The sequence below is a fragment of the Fringilla coelebs genome, assembly GCF_963513975.1.
Source record: "Fringilla coelebs genome assembly, chromosome: 6".
Taxonomy (NCBI): Eukaryota; Metazoa; Chordata; class Aves; order Passeriformes; family Fringillidae; genus Fringilla; species Fringilla coelebs.
In genome coordinates this window covers 5789648-5812895 of record NC_140034.1, presented here as the reverse complement: position 1 = coordinate 5812895, position 23248 = coordinate 5789648, and the positions used below count along the sequence as shown (strand labels likewise).

The following is a 23248-nucleotide window of genomic DNA, read 5'->3' as shown; positions in this document are numbered from 1 at the left end:
AGTTAGTACTGAGCAAAGAAGTTTTTCTGAAGAGAGGAGATATCTTCATCTTCTGCCACAAAAGAAGAAGAAATAAAAAGGAATTGTGCTGTGAATCTCCTCGAAGTGGTCCAGAGCAGCATGAAATCAGCAGCAGCAAGGGAAAGAACTAAAGAGAGCAATGAAAGCGCTGGACAGAACGCTGTACAGGTTGATGCCCATGAAAGTCTTTAGAAGGCTTCAAGTCAAGAAGCCAACTTGCAAGCCCATTAATAGGTGCTGATACACATGTTCTGCCCTGGGCAGCAGGATGGCAGGGGGAATTGCTCCTTCAAAAGCCTGGAACATTGTTGTTTGAATCACTTTGGTCTGGCCAGGTGCTGGTTAGGAGTGTAAAACACGGATTCCTCTGCTCTTACCAGCTCTTGTCACTGATTCTTAGCTCAGCAGTTACACTGACAAGCACCACAGTTTAATTTCCAAAGCAAGAGCTCTCATCAATCACCAAAGAGGGCTCAACTCTTTTGAAGCTCTGGTCTTAATTTCTCAATTAGATATTCCATTTATTACAGAGAAAGGCTCGTAGTTGAATTGTGCTATGGCAAATGTAGTGTTCAATCTCTCTGCTTTTGTAAAATGGTTGGGAGAGATTTAATTCCATGGCTCTGTAATTCTTTATTTCTTTTTCTTTCCAATCTGTTGTGTATTAATTCCACCTCTTACTTTCCAAGTGAGAGCTTTTTGCTACATTTCCACATAAAGGAGATTCCATTGTGGATTATCGCAGTTCTTGCAGCATCTTTGCATCAGAAGTGATTGACTTCTACTGAGCATGGAAAAAACCTGCTAATATAAATCTGAGAAAACTACTTATGAAGTTATTTCTGGATTTCTAATATAAACATATATGAAGAGCCAACTCAAAAGAATGCTCCTGATGAGAATACTAAAGGTGGTTTCAGTAACAGTAAATACCACAGAAGCAGGTGTGATTCTTCATATGTATAATGAGATAGACTTGATTCCTGTAGTGGAAATTAATATTAATCTTTGGGTTTCTTTATGCTACAAAGAAGAAAATACTACCAAGGAAATGACAATTTATTTTGGCTTAAGAATATCTGTTTTTCTCTTTGCACTTTAAAAAACCCCTGCAGTATCAAGATAAAGAGTTTTTATCCATTCAAGTGTCTACTAACAATGAATTAGAAAAAGAAGAAAATTATTATTCTTGTTGCTGCAGTTTGGATTGTTTTCAGCTTCATGATGCACTTTTATTTTTCTTCCAGTGGTATTAATAAATGTCAGAGAAGATGTGCATGGTTTATATTTCATTAGTGCTTTTGTGGAGGGAAGGGAGCAGGTGTACTGCATACGCATAGAGTTTAACTGCAGGCTCTTTTGGAAGGTGTTGTTATTTAAAGAATTAATATCTTAGGTACTTCTGAGTTTGATTTGTAACTCTGCCTTTGAAATGTTATTCTGTATAGATATGCACTGTAAGAGGATTTTTTATTTAATGGAGAGTAAGTCTTTAGTGCAATAGTGTTGTCTGCCAGGCTTTGCAGAAGCACAAGGAAACTGACTCCAGGAACTTCTAAACACAGTTTGACATCCTAAGTTCTGAAAAAAACCCCAAATCAACCAAATAAAAAACCCCCAACCACAAACCCTGCTTATTTATGGTAGTCTAACTGATGACCTCAGCCACAGTAGCCTTGTTCAACTGATATTTGAATGATGACTGTGGTAAAATGAGCCATTTGGAACAAAGTGAAACAGTTTCAGCCAGAGTTCTGTGCTTAGCTCTGTTTTGATTTCTCCTTGCTTTTGACTCTCAGTATCTGAATTTACAGATACAGCAGCCACACACATCTTGTTTTCTGTAACATTCATTCTTGACACAGGTTTATCTAGAGCTAAGGTAGCTGAAAGACTTACTTTGGTTTTTAGCTTTTTAGGTGGTTGATTATTTGCACAGTTTGTTCAGTCTCAGTCCAGGACAGCACCAGCTATAAATGTAACTGCAAGAGAAAATAGCCCTTTTCATCAGAGATACTTGGCAGAGGTGCTTTCAGGGTTTTATGAGAGTACAGCTCACATGTATGTATGAGTTTAATGTGTTAGGTCCTTAAATTTAGCCAGATCTTCTCAGTGGTATTTTATAATTAATGTTGCTAATTTTACTCCACACTATCTCATGAAGTGTTTCCTTCATTTTATCTTATTTTTGTTTTGGAGAATTTCAAGAAGAACAAAAAGACTGACTCAGTTCTTAATTTGTTCTGAACACCATTGTTCAATCAACTACAAACCAGATGTTGCTGCTAGAAGCACAGAGGCACTAAGCAGGAATGCTAGAAAGAAAATAAAATAGAACCCATTATTCTAAAAAATAGTAAATGTTCCTGTGCCAAACAGCCACTTTACTCTTCATTGTTCTGCTAACCTTTGTCTTTCTGCACTGTAAAGGTCTATTTACCCTACACAGATAATTACCCCACAAGTGAAAACACTTGCTGCAGTTTTCTCTTTTGTGTATGAGTAGTGTGAGTATTCCAGACAATGTCAGAGAGAGAAAAAGTGGTTTTAAATGTGAAAATGTGATTTCAGAACTACAATAATGAGGCACTTTAATCAAAGTGTGAAACTCCACAATACTAATTCTTTTCTTTGATACTGACAAAATTTAAGCCAACAATGTTCTTATGATTGGCTTATTAATCCTTTATGGCCTCTTTTTCAGAGATATTCTCTCTCTGATATTATTTAAAGAAAACCTCATTTTTGTCAACTACTGGTGCCAAAAGTGGTAGAACTTTCTAGACAACATTCAATGCCCTTGAGAATTCCACTTATTTGAAGCAGCTCTATTTTACGATTTGTTTTCTTTCGCAATGATTAATTTTTCTTTTTAATTTAAATTTGTTTAGGGTGTTTGAAGAGCGTGAACACCCATCTTTGCCAAAGGGGAAACATCAGTTGTATAAAACATTGCATGTTCCATGCATTCCTCGGAAATTTGTCCAGTCTGTGCAGAGTTTTAGATTCTCAAAGCAAAGACCAGAAACAGGTGCAGTGTGTTTAATGACTTCAGTGAGCATTTTGGGTTATTTTTGTGCAAAAGAATGGGTAAGTGATGATAACAAATCTAGTGAAATGCTCAACTACTTTTAGTTGAAGCCAAGCTTTCAATGGAAGTTGGGCGCTTACCTTTTTTTAGGTTCAGTAAATCTTGTGTGTCTGATTTCTCCCTTATCTGTGCAATGAGTAAAGTAACAGGACAGATACACCCAATGTGTGGTGTCAGAAACATCTGAAAAAAATTTAATCTCAAATCTAAAATACCTTTAACACTGTTTGCATTAGTACAGTAAATATTAAACAGCTGTTATTTGTTTGATACTTTCATATTTTGTGACAAGTTTCTTTTTGCTTTCTATTAAAGGGAAAATTTATAAGGTTTGTTCCCAAGTTCTGTTTAACAATGTCATACTTTGGATACTTAATCTTATTGACAATATTATGTAATATTTGTAAATTAAGGGAAAGAAGAAAAAGAGAAATCAGTGGAACTTTCAGTGGCCACCAGCAGTTCCTCCAGCCTTGCAGAAAATTTATCACAGGTGTGTTGCTCTCCCTCTGGTAAAAATATGAAGTTATATAATCTGTTTTATGTGGTTGTTTAAATTTAAAACACTTCAAATATACCTCATGGTATTATATCTTACATAAAACCTGTTAGCACTGTAAATTGCTAATGATGGTAATCTGCAATTGCTTGGTAATCACAGCAAAAATCTTTTTTTGGTGCCTTTTAATTCTGAAAATATCTGTGTTTTTACAAAGTGCATTCTAATACCAAAATTGAGGTGGACCATCTTACCAACTAATTTTGTATAACAATTTTTAGCATTTCAAATCAACTCTGTAGATTCTGTATGTAGCAAATATTTGGAACTCTAAAGGAGGATCAGCACCTTCTGTTAGAATTGAATCGTGAGCCATCGACTCCATAATGAAGGGTTTCATAAAGGACTGAGCATACAGGACAGCCCACATTTAACAGCTCCATTCTGAGGTTTGACCAGAAACAGAATCTGGGCTGAGAGGAGTAAAACCATGAATAACACTCCTTGGTGCACTGCAGGAGCCCACAACTCCATTTTCTATCTCTCCCCCATAAGACTGCAGTTACTATGGCATTTTTGAAATAGTGGAGTGAATTCCAGGTTTATTCAGATACAATAAACTAATCCAGAAGAAAGCTGGAGGTACAACTTGCAAAGTTGTGAAAACCACCAATAGTCTCATGGAGTACAAGACCATTCAGAGGAGCAATAGATTGTTAAAGTATTAAATGGAGAAATCAAAGGAGGTAAGGTAGAAGAGTTTGTGTTTGCTGTGCAAGAACTTGGGGAAGTTGCTGTCTCTAAACTATCTTTTTAAGGGACATCTCACTGGATCAATTTAAAATCAAGATTTAACGAACAACAAAAAATCAGGTAAAAAAGTTAGCATAACCAGTAGTGATTTTCTTAAGAATTTCAAGGGAACTGAAGAATGAGGTGAGTAATCACTAAATGGTTTAGGATGAAGTCTGTGTGGAAGACAAAGCCTTCATAATGCAAAACAAGATGAAGGGCAGTGACAGGACTGAGTGGGACAAGACCAGAAGAAATTTCAAGCAATTCTGATTTGTGACTGCTTAGGGAGGACATGATGAGGATGATGGAAGGGCTGTTGCCAGGGTAATCTAGAGATGAGGCTGGGAGTCTGAGACCTAGAATTGCACTTAGACAATTGTAGGAAGCAGTAAGTCAAGGTTAAGAGAACTTTAAGAAAGGGTGATGGCAACAAGGAAAAGAAGATGGAGTCTGAGATAGAATAAAAAGATTGGAAGAAAGAAGGTTGCTATGCTTCAGTAAAGGTGTGCTGTACACTACAGGAGTTCAATGGCAGGCAGCTTCTGCAGAACCAGCTCTTTTGTCCCTTATCCTGAACACAAATCAGTTTGATACATTTTGTTAATTAAAAATAAACAAGAACTAGCCACTCCTTGTAAAATAATGTGTTATTTGATGCTGAGGCATAGATATCTCAGCCTGCCCTAAAGGCACAAATACATGCTACATAGAGGAGTGATGGCTTCTGCTCTAATGAAAGTCTATGAGGTTGGGAGTATTTCCATGTTTTCTGCAGTCTTTGAATCCCCACATGAGACCTGTGCTGACTGAGACTGATGTGGATGCTCAGTTGGCCTCCAGCCAGGCCTGGCCCCAGCCCCTTCTGTGTTCTCAAGCACGAACAACCAAGCTGCAGCAGCAGCAAACCTGCCTGAAGTTTGTAAATGGCATAGCACTGTTGGGGTTACAGAAAAGTTAATGAATCACATCTAGTTAGCAGTGCTGTGACTAAGTATTAGAAATTTACAGAATACAGGGTGCCAAGCTGTCAAAATGTAGGTAAAACAAAGAAAAGGTTTTTACATTGTCTGATCCTTAGTTTCTGGTTAAAAGAAGGGATTTCCACAGTCAAAGGAGAAATCAGAGTGATATTGTTGAGGTGACAATTTCACTTGCTGCCTCATTTGACTTTTTTCTGTCTTTTAGATGGTTATTGACATTGCAGGGACTAATCACCCACAAACTGCCCAAGTTCCATCAACAGTAAGCATAAAAAACCAAGTGAAATTCAGGTAACTTTTCTTTAACAAAATAGCTTTCATTCTTGAAAAGCTGGGGTTTATGGAAATAATTCACATTTAGACAAATATTAAACTTTGTCTTTTAGACTGTCAGATCTTCCAAAGCAGTTGACTTCCAATCTACAGTTTGAGAGTGGAAATGCAGTAATGGGTAAAGTATTACTGTAATCTTTTTAAAAAGGTTGGATCATATAGTTATAAACTAGGAAATTCTAGGGACCAAATTTTATCTCTGGCATTGAGAGGGCCACCATTTGCATTTCTTTTCCACCATGATTGTTTAGATCAAAATTTGAGTATAGCAGACAGGCAGAGTCCTAATTTAAATCGAGACTTAACTGCTCACTAATGTGGGATTTTGTCTGCACTGACCATTATGAGGGAAAGGATCTGCCCAACATCTCTTGTAAATTCACACCTGAGTCTCAAATTACTTGGGTAAAATGAAATCCAGTCTTAACATCAAGCCAGAAGGCACGAGAAAATGCAAAGAAAAGAAATATAATAAACACAGCAATTTAGGTATCGTGAAGAATCAGATAAAGATTATTAAAGATGAAAATTAACTGGAGAAAAACATGCAGAATGCTTACAGAAAGAAGCCAGGGTAGTTACAAATACACCTGTAGTTTTTGAAATCACAAGGAACTGAGCTTCAGTTTAACTATTTCTTTTTCTAATTAACTTCTAATTTAGATGCATGTAAAAAATTATTGCTTAGATTTTTTTACAAGGAGAACATTGAAACATAGGACCTTAACCCACAGTGCCTGAGACATAGCACAGTCTGAAGCTTAGAGCAGAAACTCTGACTGCAGAAAGTCTGATAATGTTTCTTCTCATTTCTCCTCCTGATTCTTGCCCGGTTCTTAAAACTACACTTCATCTCTGTCACATGGATGTGCTTTTTATATTGTTCCCACCTGGTTTCTATTGACTATTAGCCCTCTCAGAGAGTAATAGCTGAAGTAGACAAACACAGCACTCTCAGGGAACAATGGGCAGGTTTGAAGAACACACCAAACCACAAGCAGCAGCCTAAGCAATGCTTTGACAGCAACGAGTGGCAGAACAAGAGGTAATTGTTATGGACAGAGCCACAAAGTGGGTTGTTAAGAAAACCACAGTCAGAACACTTCCTTACCAATAGCAATGCCAAGCTAGTGAACTTTTCTCAAGGATTCTTTCCCACAATGTCATTTTTATGTGTCTGTTTAAAATGCTGTTATAATACAGGCAGTGCTGTCTTTTTTGTGCAGCAAGCCAGGAGGCCAAACATGTTGATGAAGAAGCAGATGAGCACATGGACTGTTCGTATGTACCTCAAGTAAGAAAAGCATTTCTTATGTCATAAGTGAGAAGTTTTTTTAGAATAGCCAAAGTATTTTGGCATACTTGATTCAGTTGGCAAGAAGCAAGTCTCAGAAATTGGTAAAGTGTCAATTGGTGCATAACATTTTCATTAATGAGCTGATGAAATGTTGTGAAAAAGTCTGCATTTAAAACTCACTTCTTGCACAGAACTATAAATAAACAGGCTCAGTGCTGGCTCCGCTGAGAACATATTTACAGTTAAAAGGACTAGATACTTTGGGAAATGTATGTTATAAACATCATTGTTTGTTTCTTTTTAATAGGATGTCCACTCAGGTTTTAAGCCAAATGAAGATAATCCTGACATAGAAGAAGGAACTGCAGAACCTTTCTTAAGAGCACCTAAAACACCTGACTTAAGGGGGAAAACCCCACACTTCGCAAAAACACCTCTGTTTGACTCGTATGATTTCAACTCTTATTTTGATTCTGAGCAAAAAGTTGTACTTACACTTATTGTATAAGCATTTCTGCTCTTTTTGAAAGATACTAGAAAAATAAATTTCTAGAAAGCTCTTCTGAAAATATTTAGATTTTTTTCCTGAGTTATGCTTGATATTTTTAAAGTTTTCTTCCTACAGTATCATTTCCAGTTGAAGCTGTATTTTGCTTAGAAATATATGAGACACATTGACTTTTCCTGCAGTAATATTTGTCACTCTGACTTCAATCTTTAACAGGGTTTTGGTTTTATTTGTTAAGAAGGCATGGAGTTGGTAAGAACACCACCTCCCTTTAAAGAATTGTGTTGTCTGCTCTGTGATGAAAAAAGCAATTGTTGATGGAAGCTAGGGGGATGCAAAATAGTAAAAAAAGAGGAAAAGGAAAAAAAAATAGAAGAAAAAACCCCATCTACATCACTTAAAAAACTATTAATATAGTTTCTACATTTCTGTATTTACAGCATTCAAAATTTAGGTTGTGAAGAAGGAACATCAAAATCTCCTGCTTTCTTTTCTCACATGAACTTCTCCCAGAAGTCACCTGGCTTTAATTTATTTGATTCTTCTCTGTTTGGAGCACAAAATTCATCTGATGAGGTAAAAAAATTATTAATTGTGAACATTACATTTCCACAAAGCAAAATATGTGAACAAAACAGCATTGACACTGAATGAGATTTTTCAGACTGGCTATCTTTGCAGCAAGCATTTTTTAATGTCTTGGTTACTTTTAAGCTTGATGTTCTCTGAAAATGTTTAATTTCTTTCCTGGCAACCTCCCTATGATGACTTTTAGCCAAGTATGAATCTCTCTCATATGGATCATGTACAAATATACAGTGATTCAATTCACCTAAAGACTTCTGGTTCAGTGTTACAGAGGAAAATTCAAGTCCTCTAGCAGAATTCACAACTCACATGCTTCTCCTGTGTGGTTTTGTCTTGATGAAATGAAGAACAGTGAGAAGGGAAGACAGGACAGTCTATTAGGGTTACTGAACAGCAAATATGGATTAGCTGTACTCAAATGGAGGAGCTAGGCAGGCAACTAAATGGAACAGGGAATGGAATCCAGGTCTTCCATTTTCTTTGCAGGTTCCCTGACTCCAGTGCTGTAATTTTTCCTCTCCTAGGCTATTAGGTAGATAATTGGGGATCCAGGATAGATGTGTGCATAGGACAGGATCCAAATGAAAACCCATAATGCAAATGAGGGATTTGAGCCCAGGTAGCTCCTGTTGCAGGGGGTGTGCTCAGTCTTGTGGTTACTGGCTGGGAGCTGCAGCAGGCATGAGGGAAAGCACCATTTCATTCTGGGTTTGGCAAGATACCTGTGGCTGGCGTCTCATAGCATGAACTCTGTGCAGGAGAGAACACACTGGTGTGTGCTTTGTGAATTGTTTAGGAATGAGATCAGTTTTAAGTCACCCCGTGCTGTCAGAACCCACATTTTTTTTGTGCCTGCTCAGCAGCAGAAACCAAGAACTTACCAGGCTGTGTCAGATCTGGTATTCTTTAGAGTTAGATGGGAGTTTTGAAGAACTTCAGTATCTATTTTAAATCTAAGAACTCATTTTAAGAGTGACAAGTGGTTATCCTGCTACTCTTTCTGGCAATATGAGGCCCTATTCAGTAGGAAGTATTTGTGTTGTTGCTTGGAGATTTTTTAAAATGTTACAGATTTGAATAATTTTGAATCGTTTTGGTTTAAAAAAATCAGCATTAAGTCATGTCAGCTTTTGGACTGTTATCAGTCTGGTTTTTTCCTAGAAGAATGGAGGAAGGGTGTTTGCAGCTGCATGAAAATATCATAAAACCCATCTGATCAAAGAACTTACCTTGCATCTTTAGGGACTGATAAATACCTTTAAATCCAGATTTTGTAAAGCTGCTAACATTCACTGAGACAGTGTTTTTCTCACAGAGAAAGACAAATACATATCAGCATTAAAGTTTACTTTTGCCTTTCTCATTTGTTAAGTAAAAAATCTGTTTACATTTCAGACAGAGGAAAATTATTCTGTGGGAAACCTGAACCCTCTGTCCCCACATGAAGATATTGGTAAGTCTAAAACTCAGATGTACTTGTGTATATCAGCTCTCTTCTGCTTCTGTTCCCATGACTGATGGGCTCCAGTTTAACAGAGCTCCTTTGGTTGTCTGAAAGGATGTTCAGCTGTGATAATGTAGCTCAGTGGTTTATTGTGCTTATTTGTATTTTAACTAAACCTTTAACTTAAATCTTCCCTTGCATGTTGGGCTCTAAACCCAACATACCTGATGTATCATGGAAAAGAAGAGGTATGAGAGAGAAAGAAGGAAATGGGGATAATGTTAGGTGTGTTTGAAGCAAAATGAGAGGACTTGCAAGGGAGAGGATAAAATCCAAGTATTTCAATGAGTGATCACATTTTTCTCTAAATAAACACTTTTGCAGATTCTATTTACAAATACCTCTGTTGCAAAATGTATCCTGCAGAAGTGTTTTGTTGTTCTAAACCATTCAAGTGCTCCACACTTTATTCCATGTCAATTCTAATAACCACCCCCTGGAAATATCATCTCTGGTGCAGCAATAAACACACAACTGTAAGGTGATTCTCAGTGGGATATTTGGCACAATATGTTAATAAAGAAGCTGTGCTGAATGTGCTGAATGTGCTGAATGTGCTGAATCACTCAGATTTAATCTAATAACAAATATTATGTGTTTTCCATATAGGAAGCTTCTTTGGGAAACCAGAAAATGAGGATGCATTTGCCTTTCCCTTCCCCACAGAATCAACTTCTCATGCATTTGGAGACGGAAAAGATGATGTTAGTTTTTCATTTGCATTTGGACAGGATCAGAGATCATCACAGTCTCCTTCTATGAAAGGTTTTCATTCTTCCACACAAAATACAAAGCCATTTACATTCTTTTGAATACCTTTGACTTCCTTTAAATTATTTTCCTACTTAGCCTTGACAAATGTTTCCAGTTTCTTGAGTTGAAGTACAAAGCATTTCTTCTCCTTCCATTTCTTGTAACGATAATTATTGCAATTGCTGCAATGTGTGTTGATCAGCCACACATTTTGAGATTTTCTTACTTATCTTTGAAATGTGTTTCTTCATAAACTGTTATTATATGCTCTTGCTAAATTGGCACTCACAAACAGAAATATCATTTTAGGGTAGAGTGTTAAGTCAATGGCTGTAAGAGCATTCAGCTTCGGATATAAACTAAATTACTTGTGTTAGTAAGAATGTTGCAGCAGTTAAAGCTGAATTTGCATTAAAGACAATGTTCTTGAGTATTCTGTGCATAACAGCTGATTCATAAAATATTTGAAATAAACATTTTTGTTAATGTTATGTTAAAGTTTTGAAGGTATTTCTTAATATCTGAAGTGAAACAATGATGCAATTGTAATACTTAACATTTCATTCCCTTTCCCCTTTCCCCTTTTCCTTTTCCTCTTACAAAATCCCAAAGGGAGTAGAGTCCCTTCCCTTCTTCTGCCCTGTAAAACCCTTAATGACCAAAAGCTTGATTATCTATGCCACTGTTTCTTTTCTGCCAATTTCCTAGTTGCCTCAGGACTAATGCTATGCCTAGAGTTTTGTGAAAATTTGATTTTTTTTTAACTGGAAGTGAATCAGGAAGTTTTAGTGAAATCCTGCTGAGGTCCAGCTACTAAGAAGTGAGACCCAGTTTTTCTAATCTCCTGCATACCTGTCAATCTGAAAAACCTAAGGTAGAGGCAAGTTTGAGTCTCTACCTTTTATTTTACACTGCTGGCAGATATTCTGAGATAATTTAGAAACACAAAAGTTTAATTTTGTTTGTTTAGTTATTTCATAAACAAAGATCCTTCCTGATGAATTCTGTTATCCATGCCTAAGATGTTACAGGGTAGAAGTCAAGGCTGCAGTTGAAGTGGGAGAAACCACAGTCCTAGGTCTTGCTGGATGTTTACTGACACAAATTGGATAGGCTGATTAATAACAAAGCAGAGAAAGCTGCTTCAGAAGAGGCAACCTCTCAGCATTTGGGATAATTTTCTGAAGCCTAAGACCATGAGCTGCTTATACACACTGGGATTTTTTCAATGGTACCTGTCAAATTCCTCCTAGAAATTGTCCTATAGGTTATGCCTATAAAGTCAGTAGCAGTTGTGTTGATGGGTTGCTAACACTGGTACATCTCTCACTGCCCAATGTCATTTTGGTTTGCCCTTTACACACTCATCCATTACATTTTACACCCATTTCTAGCCTGAAAGCTGAGTGAAGAGAGATCCTCTTGTCAGTGTAGCAAGGGCTGCTTGAGAGCAAACACCAGGTACTGCAGGTATCCAGCACATGACCAACTGAGCTGGAGCCCAGGAACCTCCAGAAGCAGCAGCAGCTGGGAGTTGTAATCCCTTAAAAGCTGTGCAGCTGTCAGCAAAGTGACAATATGGTGACACTGTGCACTTGTGCTGTGAGACCTTGAAGGTGAGGGTGCCTTTTCGTTCTCTCCTTGGATTGCCTGGAGTAAAACAAGAGTTCAGGCTCACAGCCAAGCCCAAAGGTACTAAAAACAAAAACCCCTCTTGAATAAGGAGGGCAGGGATTGGACTTTGAGTCTCATAAGAGTATCCTAACCAGAAGGTAAATGTTTATTTAGAGTCCTGGTATCTTTACTGTTCCACTTAAGTTTTTAATGAAGTTTTTGACAGAAAACCACTTTACCTGAAATATTGCTTGTAAAAGCTAATGTGCCACACTCCATTAGGTTAAATAAATATTATAATGAATATTTTGTGCCACCAACCTTGTAGGAAACATCGTGATACCTGAATAAATAAATTTTTGAATTTGTTGAGTAAAAAACTTTAAAGAAGTTTGCTAATGAAATTTACACACTTATCTGCTGCTGTGGTGAGGAAGACATGGATGCCTCAGTTTTCTTTCTCCCACAGAAGTAACAGCTGTATGGAAATGTCATTTTTCTGATCAGAAATATCATAGGGAACATTTCTACACATCTGCCTTGTTCTGCAAAGTGGTCTTCCAGTAAAAAAAAATAAGTAATGTAACATCTGGAGCACCATCTACTATTTTACTGATAATTTTACTAATATGTAAATGTAAAGCACGTTTATAAACAGTTAGGGATATTTGCCTGATAAATAAGCAACTACTGCATAAATTTGACACTAAAAAATTAATTTATAAACTATGAGGTAAAGACTATTGTAATGACTTCCAGGGACTGTGGAATATAACTTATTTTCATGTACTGCTCTTTCATGCCTTCAGACATCACTTTTAATAGGAAATAAGGCATTCAGCAAGCTGTTCTCACTCAAAAATCAAGTTTCATGTTCAGAACAATTTATGAATTTTCTGTAACTTCAGTCCAAGAATATCAATCTAAAGTGCATATACCCAGCATAACACTGCAGGACAAATTTTGTTGTGCTTTTATGTATAATACTTAAGGTGGTAGAACCACAATTGTTATTTATATTTTATATCAGAAAAAACTGTATGAATAGGGCAACTGAGAGTGTTAAAATTGTCTCTCAACCACACTGAATTGTCTACAGTAACGTGTGAGTACTTTGAGGCAAACAAAAAGTTTATGTCATGACATTGTAGGCTCATCTAATTTCTCACTGATTAACAAGAGCAACCAGAATTCTGAGTTGGAAAAACTGCAGTGGTACAAATGGTACAAACCTGGAGTTACAACCCACAGAGCAGATCAGAGAACATTGTATGTAGGCAGTGGCTTCATTTCTATCTACCTCTTAAATTACAGCCCTGAACCCCATAGAAATCCTATACATAATTTCATCCCCAGTCGGGGCTCTATGCAAAGAAAAAAATAGTTTGAATTTTTTGCATTTCAAGACCATGAACATAATTAAAAGGTTGTGTTGGGAGTAACAGGGCATCTCTGCATGTTTGTGGGTAAATGCAGGCTCTGGGGGCAGGGGCAGGTGAATCACTGCATCCTAAGAAAACAATCTTACATTACAGCATTAATTCGTTTAAGCATTTCAAGGAAATAAGCTTTAAGTGCTACATATTGTAACAGATTGGAATGTGTAGACTTACAGTATTAGATGGTCATAATCCCCCCAGTGCAAGGCTGATTGCAGGGGTAGCAAGAGTTGGCTAATCCTTTTGGGCCAATGGCATAAAGCAAGGATTAGTTTTTCATTTACTGCAACTGAGTGGGTCATTAGGATCCAAAGACACTAATGAGCCTGAACAGGCAATTGGATTCTGGTTTCAAAGTTATGGGTTAGTTTGAAAGGAGATTGATTGTGTCTTTTAATGATTTAAAACATGATGTTTTGGTGACCTTTTCCGTGAGAAAAATGAATGAAGGATATAACGGTGGAACACAGACCTGGAATGCTGACTTTTTTCTCCTGAGACTTTGAGTTGTTGCCAGATTCATTGCCTTAGAGGCTGAATGGCTCATTTAGAAATATCTCTGTTGCCTTGCTTTTATGTTCTGCTCTTGATGTCTCCAGAGTTGACACAAGTCACATGCAATCAAGTCTGTATTCCTGGTGGACAGGCACTGTCCTAATATTCTCTGACTCACACCCAGGTTGTTTGCAGCTCAGCAGTTCTGCTTCCAGACACATCACTTTGTGTTCTGATGCTAACATCTTGCTGAGAAATTGCCTCTTGGCACGTTGTTTCTTGGATCCTGTACCTTGCTTGATTTGATGTGAAGATGATGCTCTTTTTAGCACTTGCAACGTTACCTTTGGAAAGGTAAATCTTTGCCCCCACCTCGCTACATCCCAAATTTTTTTCTTTCCAGGAATCACTTGAATTCATCTATAATACATAGCTTCTATTTGGTTTCATTCAAATTAAGCAAGGGTATGAAAAAGTATCAAAAGATGCTGATACCATGCTAGTAGAATGTTTAGACATACTAAAAAGGAAATTACTTTGACTGTTATCACTCCATAGGAGAAATAGTGTCAAAAATTTGAATAACATGGACTAAATTTTTTGTATCATACCACAGTCCACAAAGCATCCATAAAATTATTTCATACAGCATAGGACTTGATCCATAATCCTTTGAGGCTTGGCTTGGGGAAGGGAAAGAAGTAGAGGATCAAGTTACAAAAAGTTCTTGCTAGTGGGGAACCAGCTGTTCTGACTGGTGGGAAGCTTGGAAGCTGACAGTCCAGACTGAAACTCAGTTTTGTGCCTGCAGTTCTCATCTGCTCCCTTCTGCCAGAGCAGGACTGCCTCGAGCTAAGTGTGGTCTCTTGCTGCTCTCTTCTTTTTCTTGAGGCACATATGTGGCAAGTTTTAACTGTTTCCACAAAATTCCTGATGCAGTGCTAAGTGATGTTGCTCCCTGCCACAGCTGCAAAGGGCTTCTATCCAGAAGTTATGGGTAAAAAGTGGTTAAAAATGTTTCTTAACAATAACAAAACCCATGGAAGTGCTGTTTCCATTGCCCTCCAGGAAGGTGCCAAGCCTCTGAAGCACTCTAACCATTACCCAAGCTGTACAATACAATTTCAAATCGTGCTACATGGGCTTAAAAAGTCCCTGGGCACAATACATTCTTCAAGGTGATTTTTTCCTTGGGAACGAACACCACCACTCATGCATCTCACCCTACATACATTGAAGGAGTATCATAGGCAGCTGCTTATTTATTTTTCTCCCTCACTGTTGGAAAAGGCTCTTGGAAAACATGCAGGTTGTTACCAGTATCATCTTTAGTGAGGTGGTATTAAACCAAGGCCTGAGCACCTCTGCTCAGTGCAGACCCAGGGTTCCCACTGCTGCTGATTTGCTGAAGGAGAGTGATGCAGAGCCATGGTTTGTGACAGTGATCCCAGGGGTCCCAGGGTGAGGGAAGAGATGAGAAAGTTGACTCCATGTTCAGAAGGCTTGGTTTATTATTTTATGATATACATTATATTAAAAACTCTACTAAAAGAATAGAAGAAAGGATTTCATCAGAAGGCTGGGTAAGAATAGAAAAGGAATGAATAACAAAGGTTCAGACTGACCGAGACAGTCTGGACAGCTGGACTGGGATTGGCCATTAATTAGAAACAACCACATGAGACCAATCCCAGATCCACCTGCTGCATCCCACAGCAGCAGACAATCATTGTTTACACTTTGTTCCTGAGGCCTCTCAGCTTCTCAGGAGGAAAAATCCTAAGGAAAGGATTTTTCATAAAATATCATGGCTACAATGGTTCTTTGACTTTTTAAAATTTTTCTTCTTGACCTGACACTTGTGACTCATCATCAGAAACTAAAGATCAGTAGAGCTCTGATTAAAAAAAAAAAAAAGAATATAAATCACAGATTACATGGAAATCACCACTGAACTTCAGGGGTGCTTTTGAACTCAGGTTGGCCACCCAGCCAGACCACTTAAAAGCTGGTTCTGTGAAGTAGGTCATGACTTCACGTAAAACTCCATTTGTTCTTAGACTGTGCTCTTCCCAGCTTTCTTAAAAATAGATCTTTAATAAATTTCTAGCACAAGAGAAACATTCTGATCACTTAAACAGGGGGATCAATGTTTGGGTAGATTTTTTTGTTCTATCACATGTAGACAGAGTGATGTCAAAATGACCAATTGTAGTGACAAGTTTTTGAAGAATTGTTAAAAGAACCAATATGTGGATGGACAGAAGAGATGAATCCTCCAGATCTTTCTTTTAAATAGCGCTGAGATATTCTTGTTATCAATATGACACTTGGAATATTTGTCTTGTGTTACATTGCAATCATATATGGTCCTTAGGTGAGTTTTGCCCCATTATCAGTCATTGAGCATCCATAATCCTCATTAACATAACAATGAACAGAGTTTGGGGTCAGATTGTTCTAAAGCAGAAAAATTTCTGTGTTGCCAGAATTTCCTTGGAATTACCTTGGGAGTCTCTGTGCTCCAGAGCAAAAGCAGAGGGTCAGAGTGTTGAAGCACAAGTCTTTTTTTGGTGTGTGAATGCCTTGTTTCCAGCAGTGTAGGGCTGGCAGCAGCATACGCTGCCCTGAATGTTTATCACAGCTAGCTCACATATTGCAGTGTCAATATTTTATCAGAGAACACTTTACAACACAAAAAGGAAGGGGGAAAAAAAAAAAAGGGATGCTCCAGTGAATGCTGTATATGTTTCAGATTCCTCTGTTGAGTTTTATCTGAGCTGACGTTACTGGAATAAAGTAGATTGTCAAAGGCTGGGCAGAGCGCTTTTATCATTTGCAAGTATTGGCATAGAGTAAAATAATGATTCAAATTTCTGTTTTCTGTCTTTTGTGGATTACCCTGTCAGTTACAGTGATGCTTTTGACAAGGGAGTGCTGCTGGGTTAGTGACTTCTTCCAGAGCTTCAGAAACAGTGAAGTTATCTATTATCATCATCAGATCAAGGCTGACAGTTGATGGTCAGTGCTTACATATTTCCTTTGTGGATTACAAAATGAAGTTAGGAGCAGCAAATGCGTGTCTCCACTTTTACAAGGCTAATTCCAGGGGATTGTTTGCCATCTACTTATAGCCAGACTTGGTAAAATTTTTGGTAGTAGTTAAGTTGTGCAGAACAACTTCAGATAAGATGTTGTTTGGGTTTGATGGGTGGTTTGTAGTTTGTTTTGGTTTTTATTGTTTTGGTTTTTTAGGCAGGGAAGGTAAAAGTTCTGCACTGAGCATATCTCTTGAAAGATTGAAGTGTTATGGAAATATTTAGATCTCTACAAGTTCCTGAGTGGAAGCTGTTATTAAAACAGTTGTGGGCTTCTATTATCTGTTTTTGCCACATGTCACAGTACAGTGACTTTGTTGAGTTTGTGAGGGTCCCCAGGATGAGGTGAGAGATGAGAATCTGACTCCATGTTCTCAGAAGGCTGATATATTATATATGATATATCATATCATATCAGTGCTATAGTAAAAATATACTAAAGAAAGAGAAAGGGTACAGACAGAAGGCTTAACAAGAATGAATAACAAAAAACTTGTGACTGACTCCTCAGAGTCCAACACAGCTGGCTGTGATTGGTCATTAAGTAAAAACAATTCACATGGAACAAATAAAACATGCACCTGTTGGTAAACAATGTCCAAACCACATTCCAAAGCAGCAAACATAGGAGAAGCAATCAGATAATTATTATTTACATTTTTCTCAGAGGCTTCTCAACTTCCCAGCAGGGGAAATCGTGACAAAGGGATTTTTCAGAAATATGACAGTGACATGACTCTGTCACCAATGAAGCTTTATAACCTAATGATCCACACAGGTGACATTTAACTATACATGAAATATCCCCAGCTGAAGCCCTGCTCCTTATACTGACAGTTCTGTTACTGAGACTGTAATATGAGTACAGTTTATTCAATGTACCAGCATACTGCAAGGGCACATAGGGATGGGACAAGGAGGAGTGGCCTTAAGCTGAAGGAGGGTAAATTTTGATTAGATATTAGGAAGAAATTCTTTACCCTGAGGCTAGTGAGGCACTGGAACAGTTTGCCTGAAGCAGCTGTGGGGCATCATCCCTGGAGTTGTTCAAGGCCAGGCTGGATGGGACTTACCTGGTCTAGTGGAAGGTGTCCCTGCCCATGGAAGTTGGTTGGAACTAGATGGTCTTCAAGATTCCTTCCAAGCCAAACCATTCCATTATTCTGTGATTCTATATGGAGGAAAAATAGGGAGAGAGATCAGAAAATTTTAATTATTGCAGTCTAAAATAGCTGTTCACTCACATGACAAACTGATAAATAAGTATCAAGGTACACAACTAACTGCCTTGTGCTTATTTGGAGTGTAGACCTGTGGAGCTGTGAAGTATAATCAATGTGGCTGAGGTCTGGGCAAGAGAAAACAATAGTCACTGCTGGATCACATTGATAAATGTGGCTGAGATTTCAGGAATCATGTAACAAATAAACTAAAAAACTAAGTAAAACTTAGTTTTATGCAATCAGCTGCCCCTATATAAAATAATCAGCTGACTTTTTAAATCACTGCAGGTGAGAACTGGGTATATTTTGTGTACATACTTCTAGTTGGGAAAATATCACTGCTGTTATGATTGACAGTTTGTTTTGTGATCAGTCCTTCCCATTCCCCATCAGTGGAAGCAGGGGTGTGTCTGGATTACTGTGCAGTTATAGCTGGGAGAGCCATGCAGCAATTATCATTTATATTAGAGTGCCCACAGGGCACAGCTTCATTTAGGGCCTCATTGTGTTACACACAATGAAAGAGTCCAGGCCTTAAACATTTTACAGTTTAAAAAGACTGGCAGACAATGAAGGGCTCGATGATAAAATGCTGAGTGCTTCCCAAAAGTTCTAAGCAACTTGACTGGAAATCAAATGTGATCAGTCCCTTGCAATACCAGTCAGTCTGAGCTGTGTAGAATCCATTAAAAAGAAAGTATCTACTAAAATAGTAAAGAATAAACAATTCCCACTAATTTCATAGCCTTTGCAGAAGGGAGAAAGTCTTAAACTAAATTCCAAGCCTTTGGAAATTGTGCTAGATGGAAAAAAAATGGAATTTCTCTCATTGGCCAGATTTTGTTAGGATATTTCAGGAAGGCACTGTGCACCAAATGCAAACCAGGCCATTCCACTAGATCAATGTTCCTGACGAGCCATGCTCTGAGCAGAGTTGTCATCAGGAACTTAAGCAGGGAGAAATTTATAAAATCTGAAAAACAGCAGCTTTCAAAGTGTTGAATGTCCTTTCAAGTGCTTGTCAGTCTATGAAGATGATGAAAGAACAAATCTGATGAGGGAAAGAGAGGCAAATGGCAAGAAGGAAAAAGTTGTAGGGGAAAAAAGAGACAGACTGACAATTAGTGCCTGAGATGCAACATTTCCTCCTGCTTGCCCCAAGACTGTGGTAAGACTTTAGGCAGGATTGATCAATGTCTGCATGTTTCAGTGCTTTCAGAGGTGGATTCAAGCAGAAGAAGGCGGATCTGTGGCTCAGGTGCACATCCCCAGCCCTTGGCATATTTCCTTTTATCGGGGGCTGCAGCAACAGCTCCTGTGCAGGGCGGTGTCAGTCACAGCATGAAGGACTCCAGGCAGCCCCAAGATGCCAGGTCAGTGGCCTGGGAAACCAGCCTTGTTTTTCCTATCATAAATACTGGCTGGGCTGGGGCCATTTTTATTGTCATTACTCCAGTCAGCACTGCAGCCTCTGGCAGCTGCTGAGGGAGGTGGAAAGGAGGCCGCCCAGATGGCGAGCGCATCAGACCAAAGGTGCCTCGGCGTTGGGGAAGATCCCTGCAAATGTCACTGGTGGGTCACTTCAGGCCTGATTTTATTTCAGCAAAGTCAATAGGGATTTTGGCATTTATTAGTAGGAGCAGAAACAAAACCTTAATCCCTGGTAATTCTGTTTGTATTACATTATATGCAGTGTCACAGATGTGCACAGGATACTGTGAAAAACACGGGGTCATATGCTGCTGTCACTTGCTCTCCCAAAACAATGGGACTGAAGCCAGGGTGGGCCTGCAGGAAGGCAGCCTTTAAGCCACCAATTTCATTTTTTTCCATCCTATGGGAGAAAAAAAATACATTTTGGGGAAGTAGGTGTGTGTCACTAAACTTACTGATGACACCTCCAGCCTCACTGCTGGTGTGCTCTCAGAATGCTGAGAGTATCACTTGGATACAACCACTTGGATCCAGTCACTTGGATGCAACCTTAGTTCCTGCATGTGTTGTAAGATCTGGAGCAGAATGACAGACACAAAGTGAAGGCAGGGGCACTGAGATAGAGCTTCAAGCAGGGGAGGACAAGCAGAAAAACACAAAATAATCAAGAAAGCAGGATATGAGAAAAAGAACAGGATCATGAAGCGTGAAGAAGGAACACTGGGTGGTAAAATAGATCCCCAAATGGGTCCTGTTAATTCCAGCTGAGTCACTGTTCTTTGACCCAAATGCTTTATCTCCTCAGTGTCTCCTCCCTGCTGTGTGCTGGCTCCAGTGAGCGCTGGGCACCATTCTGAGGACATGGCCAAATCCTGCCAGGCAGGGACCTCTGCCTTTCTATTGCTTTTGTAGCTTTTTGTGAGGACCTCAATGGCTGATTACATCAACTTAGATGGGCACTGATCTGAGGAGATACTGAAGTAAAGACTCAGCAAGTAAAACCATTGCTGAGATAGTCAGGAGCAAATAAATGTGGAAACCCTGGTGCAGAAATGCCCGAGTGTCTGTGTGCTCCCACTTATGTAACTCCTCTGCTGTGCAAAGTGCCAGCCCTGGCACTCAGCACTGCCACTGGCCTGGCCTGATCAAGGCATAAAGTATCTTTTCATTTGTGCCTGCTGACAACGTGCCCTGTTGTTCTGCGGAGCTGACCTGGGCAGGCCCAAGCGGCCGCTCTGGGTTTGTGAAGTGGGCTGCACTTAATCCAGGCACTGCTCCAGCCCTGCAGGCTCCATGGAAATGAGTGGCTGCAGCTGAGCTGCTGACATGCTGCAGAACAGGACTTGTGGCTGGCCAGCTTCTTGGATGTACTCTTGGGAATGCAAGGACACCAAATGCAGGATGCCCTGTCGCTGGGGTGGGATTCTTGTAAAGGATGGAGCCAAACCCCTGAACTCAGAGCTCACTTCTTTCTCCATCCCTTTGTGACAGCCAAAAGTATCTGCTGAAGTCTAGCAAATGATTTTGTTGAGACTGTTATCCATAAGTGGCACTATTTATCATGTGATAAATTTGTTTAGTGTGAAGAGTTTGTTTAATAAGAAGACAAGTGTTAACTGAGTCTGCACTCCAGAGAAAGGGAAAGCAGGGCAAGGACAAAGCACGAGTTGCTTTCCAGCTTTGTTCCCCTTGCTGGTACTTACAGCCTGGTGCAAGCACCACCCCCACGCTCCTGTGTCTGGCAGATCTGGCTGTTTGTGTCTTTATGAGCACAAGAACTTTGTTTTCATAAACTGAATATGTGCAAGCAGAGCAGTGTGCACATGGAAGCAGCACAATCCCTGTTCACACCCACTTCAGCTGTCAGCATCCTGCTTCCCAAAGCACGTGTGGGTGTAGAAAGGTGTGGAATCAGTGCAGAGTCCAAATAAATGGATGGATTTAAGCCACTACCAGAACCCCAGAATGTCTTGGATTGGAAGGGATCTTAAAGATGATCTAAAGACAATTCTAAGAGCCCTGCCACAGGCAGGGACACCTTTCACTAGAGCAGGTTGTTGGAAGCCCCATCCACCTTGGCCTGGAACACTTCAAGGGATGGGGCATTGACACCCTGGTGTGCTAGTGCCATTAAATAAACCTTTAATTAAAAACCAAGTCACCATTTCGGGGGTCAGTCTTATTTTACTTAGGTCCATGGCAAATCTCTAAATTTATTTGTTTTATGTAACCTCCGGAGAGCTGGGCCTGTCTCTGGACACTCTCCCAATATCTCTTGTTTTCAAAGGGTGTAAAAATGAACATGTTAATAAAGGCTTTGTCACCATCATTGTTACTTTTATGTGCTACAAGGTCCTACATATTTTTTGAACACTTCCAGGGACGGTGATTCCACAGCTTCCCTGGGCAGGCTGCTCCAATACTTTTATTAGATTGAACAAGTGGGAGAAAAAGCCAAGCTGGTTAATTTGATGTAATTTCAGTTGTGATGGTGCATATTTTGGTTGTTTGAGCTGCATATTGAACAGGGTACAATAAATCTTTTCCAGGAAGCAAGCTGAGTGTCTCTTACATAAAAGCTTATCCTCTGAGCATGAAGTCATGATTCTGATAAAGCTGAATTATTATCTTAATAGGGCACAAACATGATTCACCCCAAGATTCCACTAAAAACAGACCCATATGCCGCTGAAATGCCACAATAATAGAACATTTATTGGGAATAAATACTCTGAAGCTGTGCTGAAATTTTAGCTCCAGGAGTTTCAGGTGAAAACCTGATGAAAGCAATTCTAAGTTTTGGTTGAGAAAAATATTATGGGTTTTATTTTTATTTACCAGGAGCACAGCCCTTCTTTCCAGGGGGAGACATGGTCTTTCTAAAGATGCTGGCAGGAAGAGCCAACACCATTCACTTGGATGTTTAAGGTGTGCATTCATGCTGGGGCTCTTCCTTTTCTGAACACTTGGAGCTGCTGTGGGTGCTGTGGGCATGAGTCTGGTCACATCAGCTTTTTGTTACAGCCCCAGACTCTCAGAAAGAGCCCCCCCTGTCCCCAGCAAATAAACTCTGATAATAGAACACACTAAAGATGATAATCACTGTTAGACCATAGCCCTGGGTCTTTATTTCCCTTTCTTGATCAGGGAAGGTATTTTGCTAATGCTGGGGTTGTATTTGGGCCACTTACCTTCCCATGCTGGATCACCCAGCATCCAAACCTCATCTGGGGAGGCAGAAAAAACCCCAATTCCCAGCATTTTCAGCAATCAAGACACAAGATTTACTGACTATTTTCTCTTGTATCTCAACAGTTATGTCTTGTGCCAGAACATCTCTGAACTGGTCTCTTCTTAGCCCCACAGATGCTGTTTCCAGGAGCAGCTCACCTCATGCATGTTCAAAACAAACCAGATTCTGCTCTACTTTCATTGTGCTCTGTGTGTGTGTGCTTGTGACATCATTTAAATAAGCTTATCCTGCTCAGAAAGAAAAAAAAAACAACATTCCTACCACAGTTTAGGTAAACCAAGCAATTATTCTGTTACTAAGTGTAATTAATGCCTAATGATTTG

The 23248-nt window shown here is 39.1% G+C and overlaps 1 protein-coding gene across 1 annotated transcript in view; it reads left to right on the top strand.

Annotated features, from left to right (window-relative positions):
- Positions 1-10428, top strand: part of LOC311155069 (protein SIX6OS1) — a gene marked incomplete at both ends in the record, with an annotated part of 28326 nt that extends 17898 nt beyond the window's left edge. The window contains 9 exons of the mRNA XM_084207974.1: positions 2913-3052; positions 3526-3605; positions 5592-5677; positions 5773-5837; positions 6946-7013; positions 7324-7463; positions 7965-8100; positions 9508-9565; positions 10226-10428. Of these exons, the coding sequence (XP_084064100.1) occupies positions 2913-3052; positions 3526-3605; positions 5592-5677; positions 5773-5837; positions 6946-7013; positions 7324-7463; positions 7965-8100; positions 9508-9565; positions 10226-10428 (976 nt within the window). The remainder of the gene's footprint in view (positions 1-2912; positions 3053-3525; positions 3606-5591; positions 5678-5772; positions 5838-6945; positions 7014-7323; positions 7464-7964; positions 8101-9507; positions 9566-10225) is intronic.
- Positions 10429-23248: the final 12820 nt, after the last annotated feature.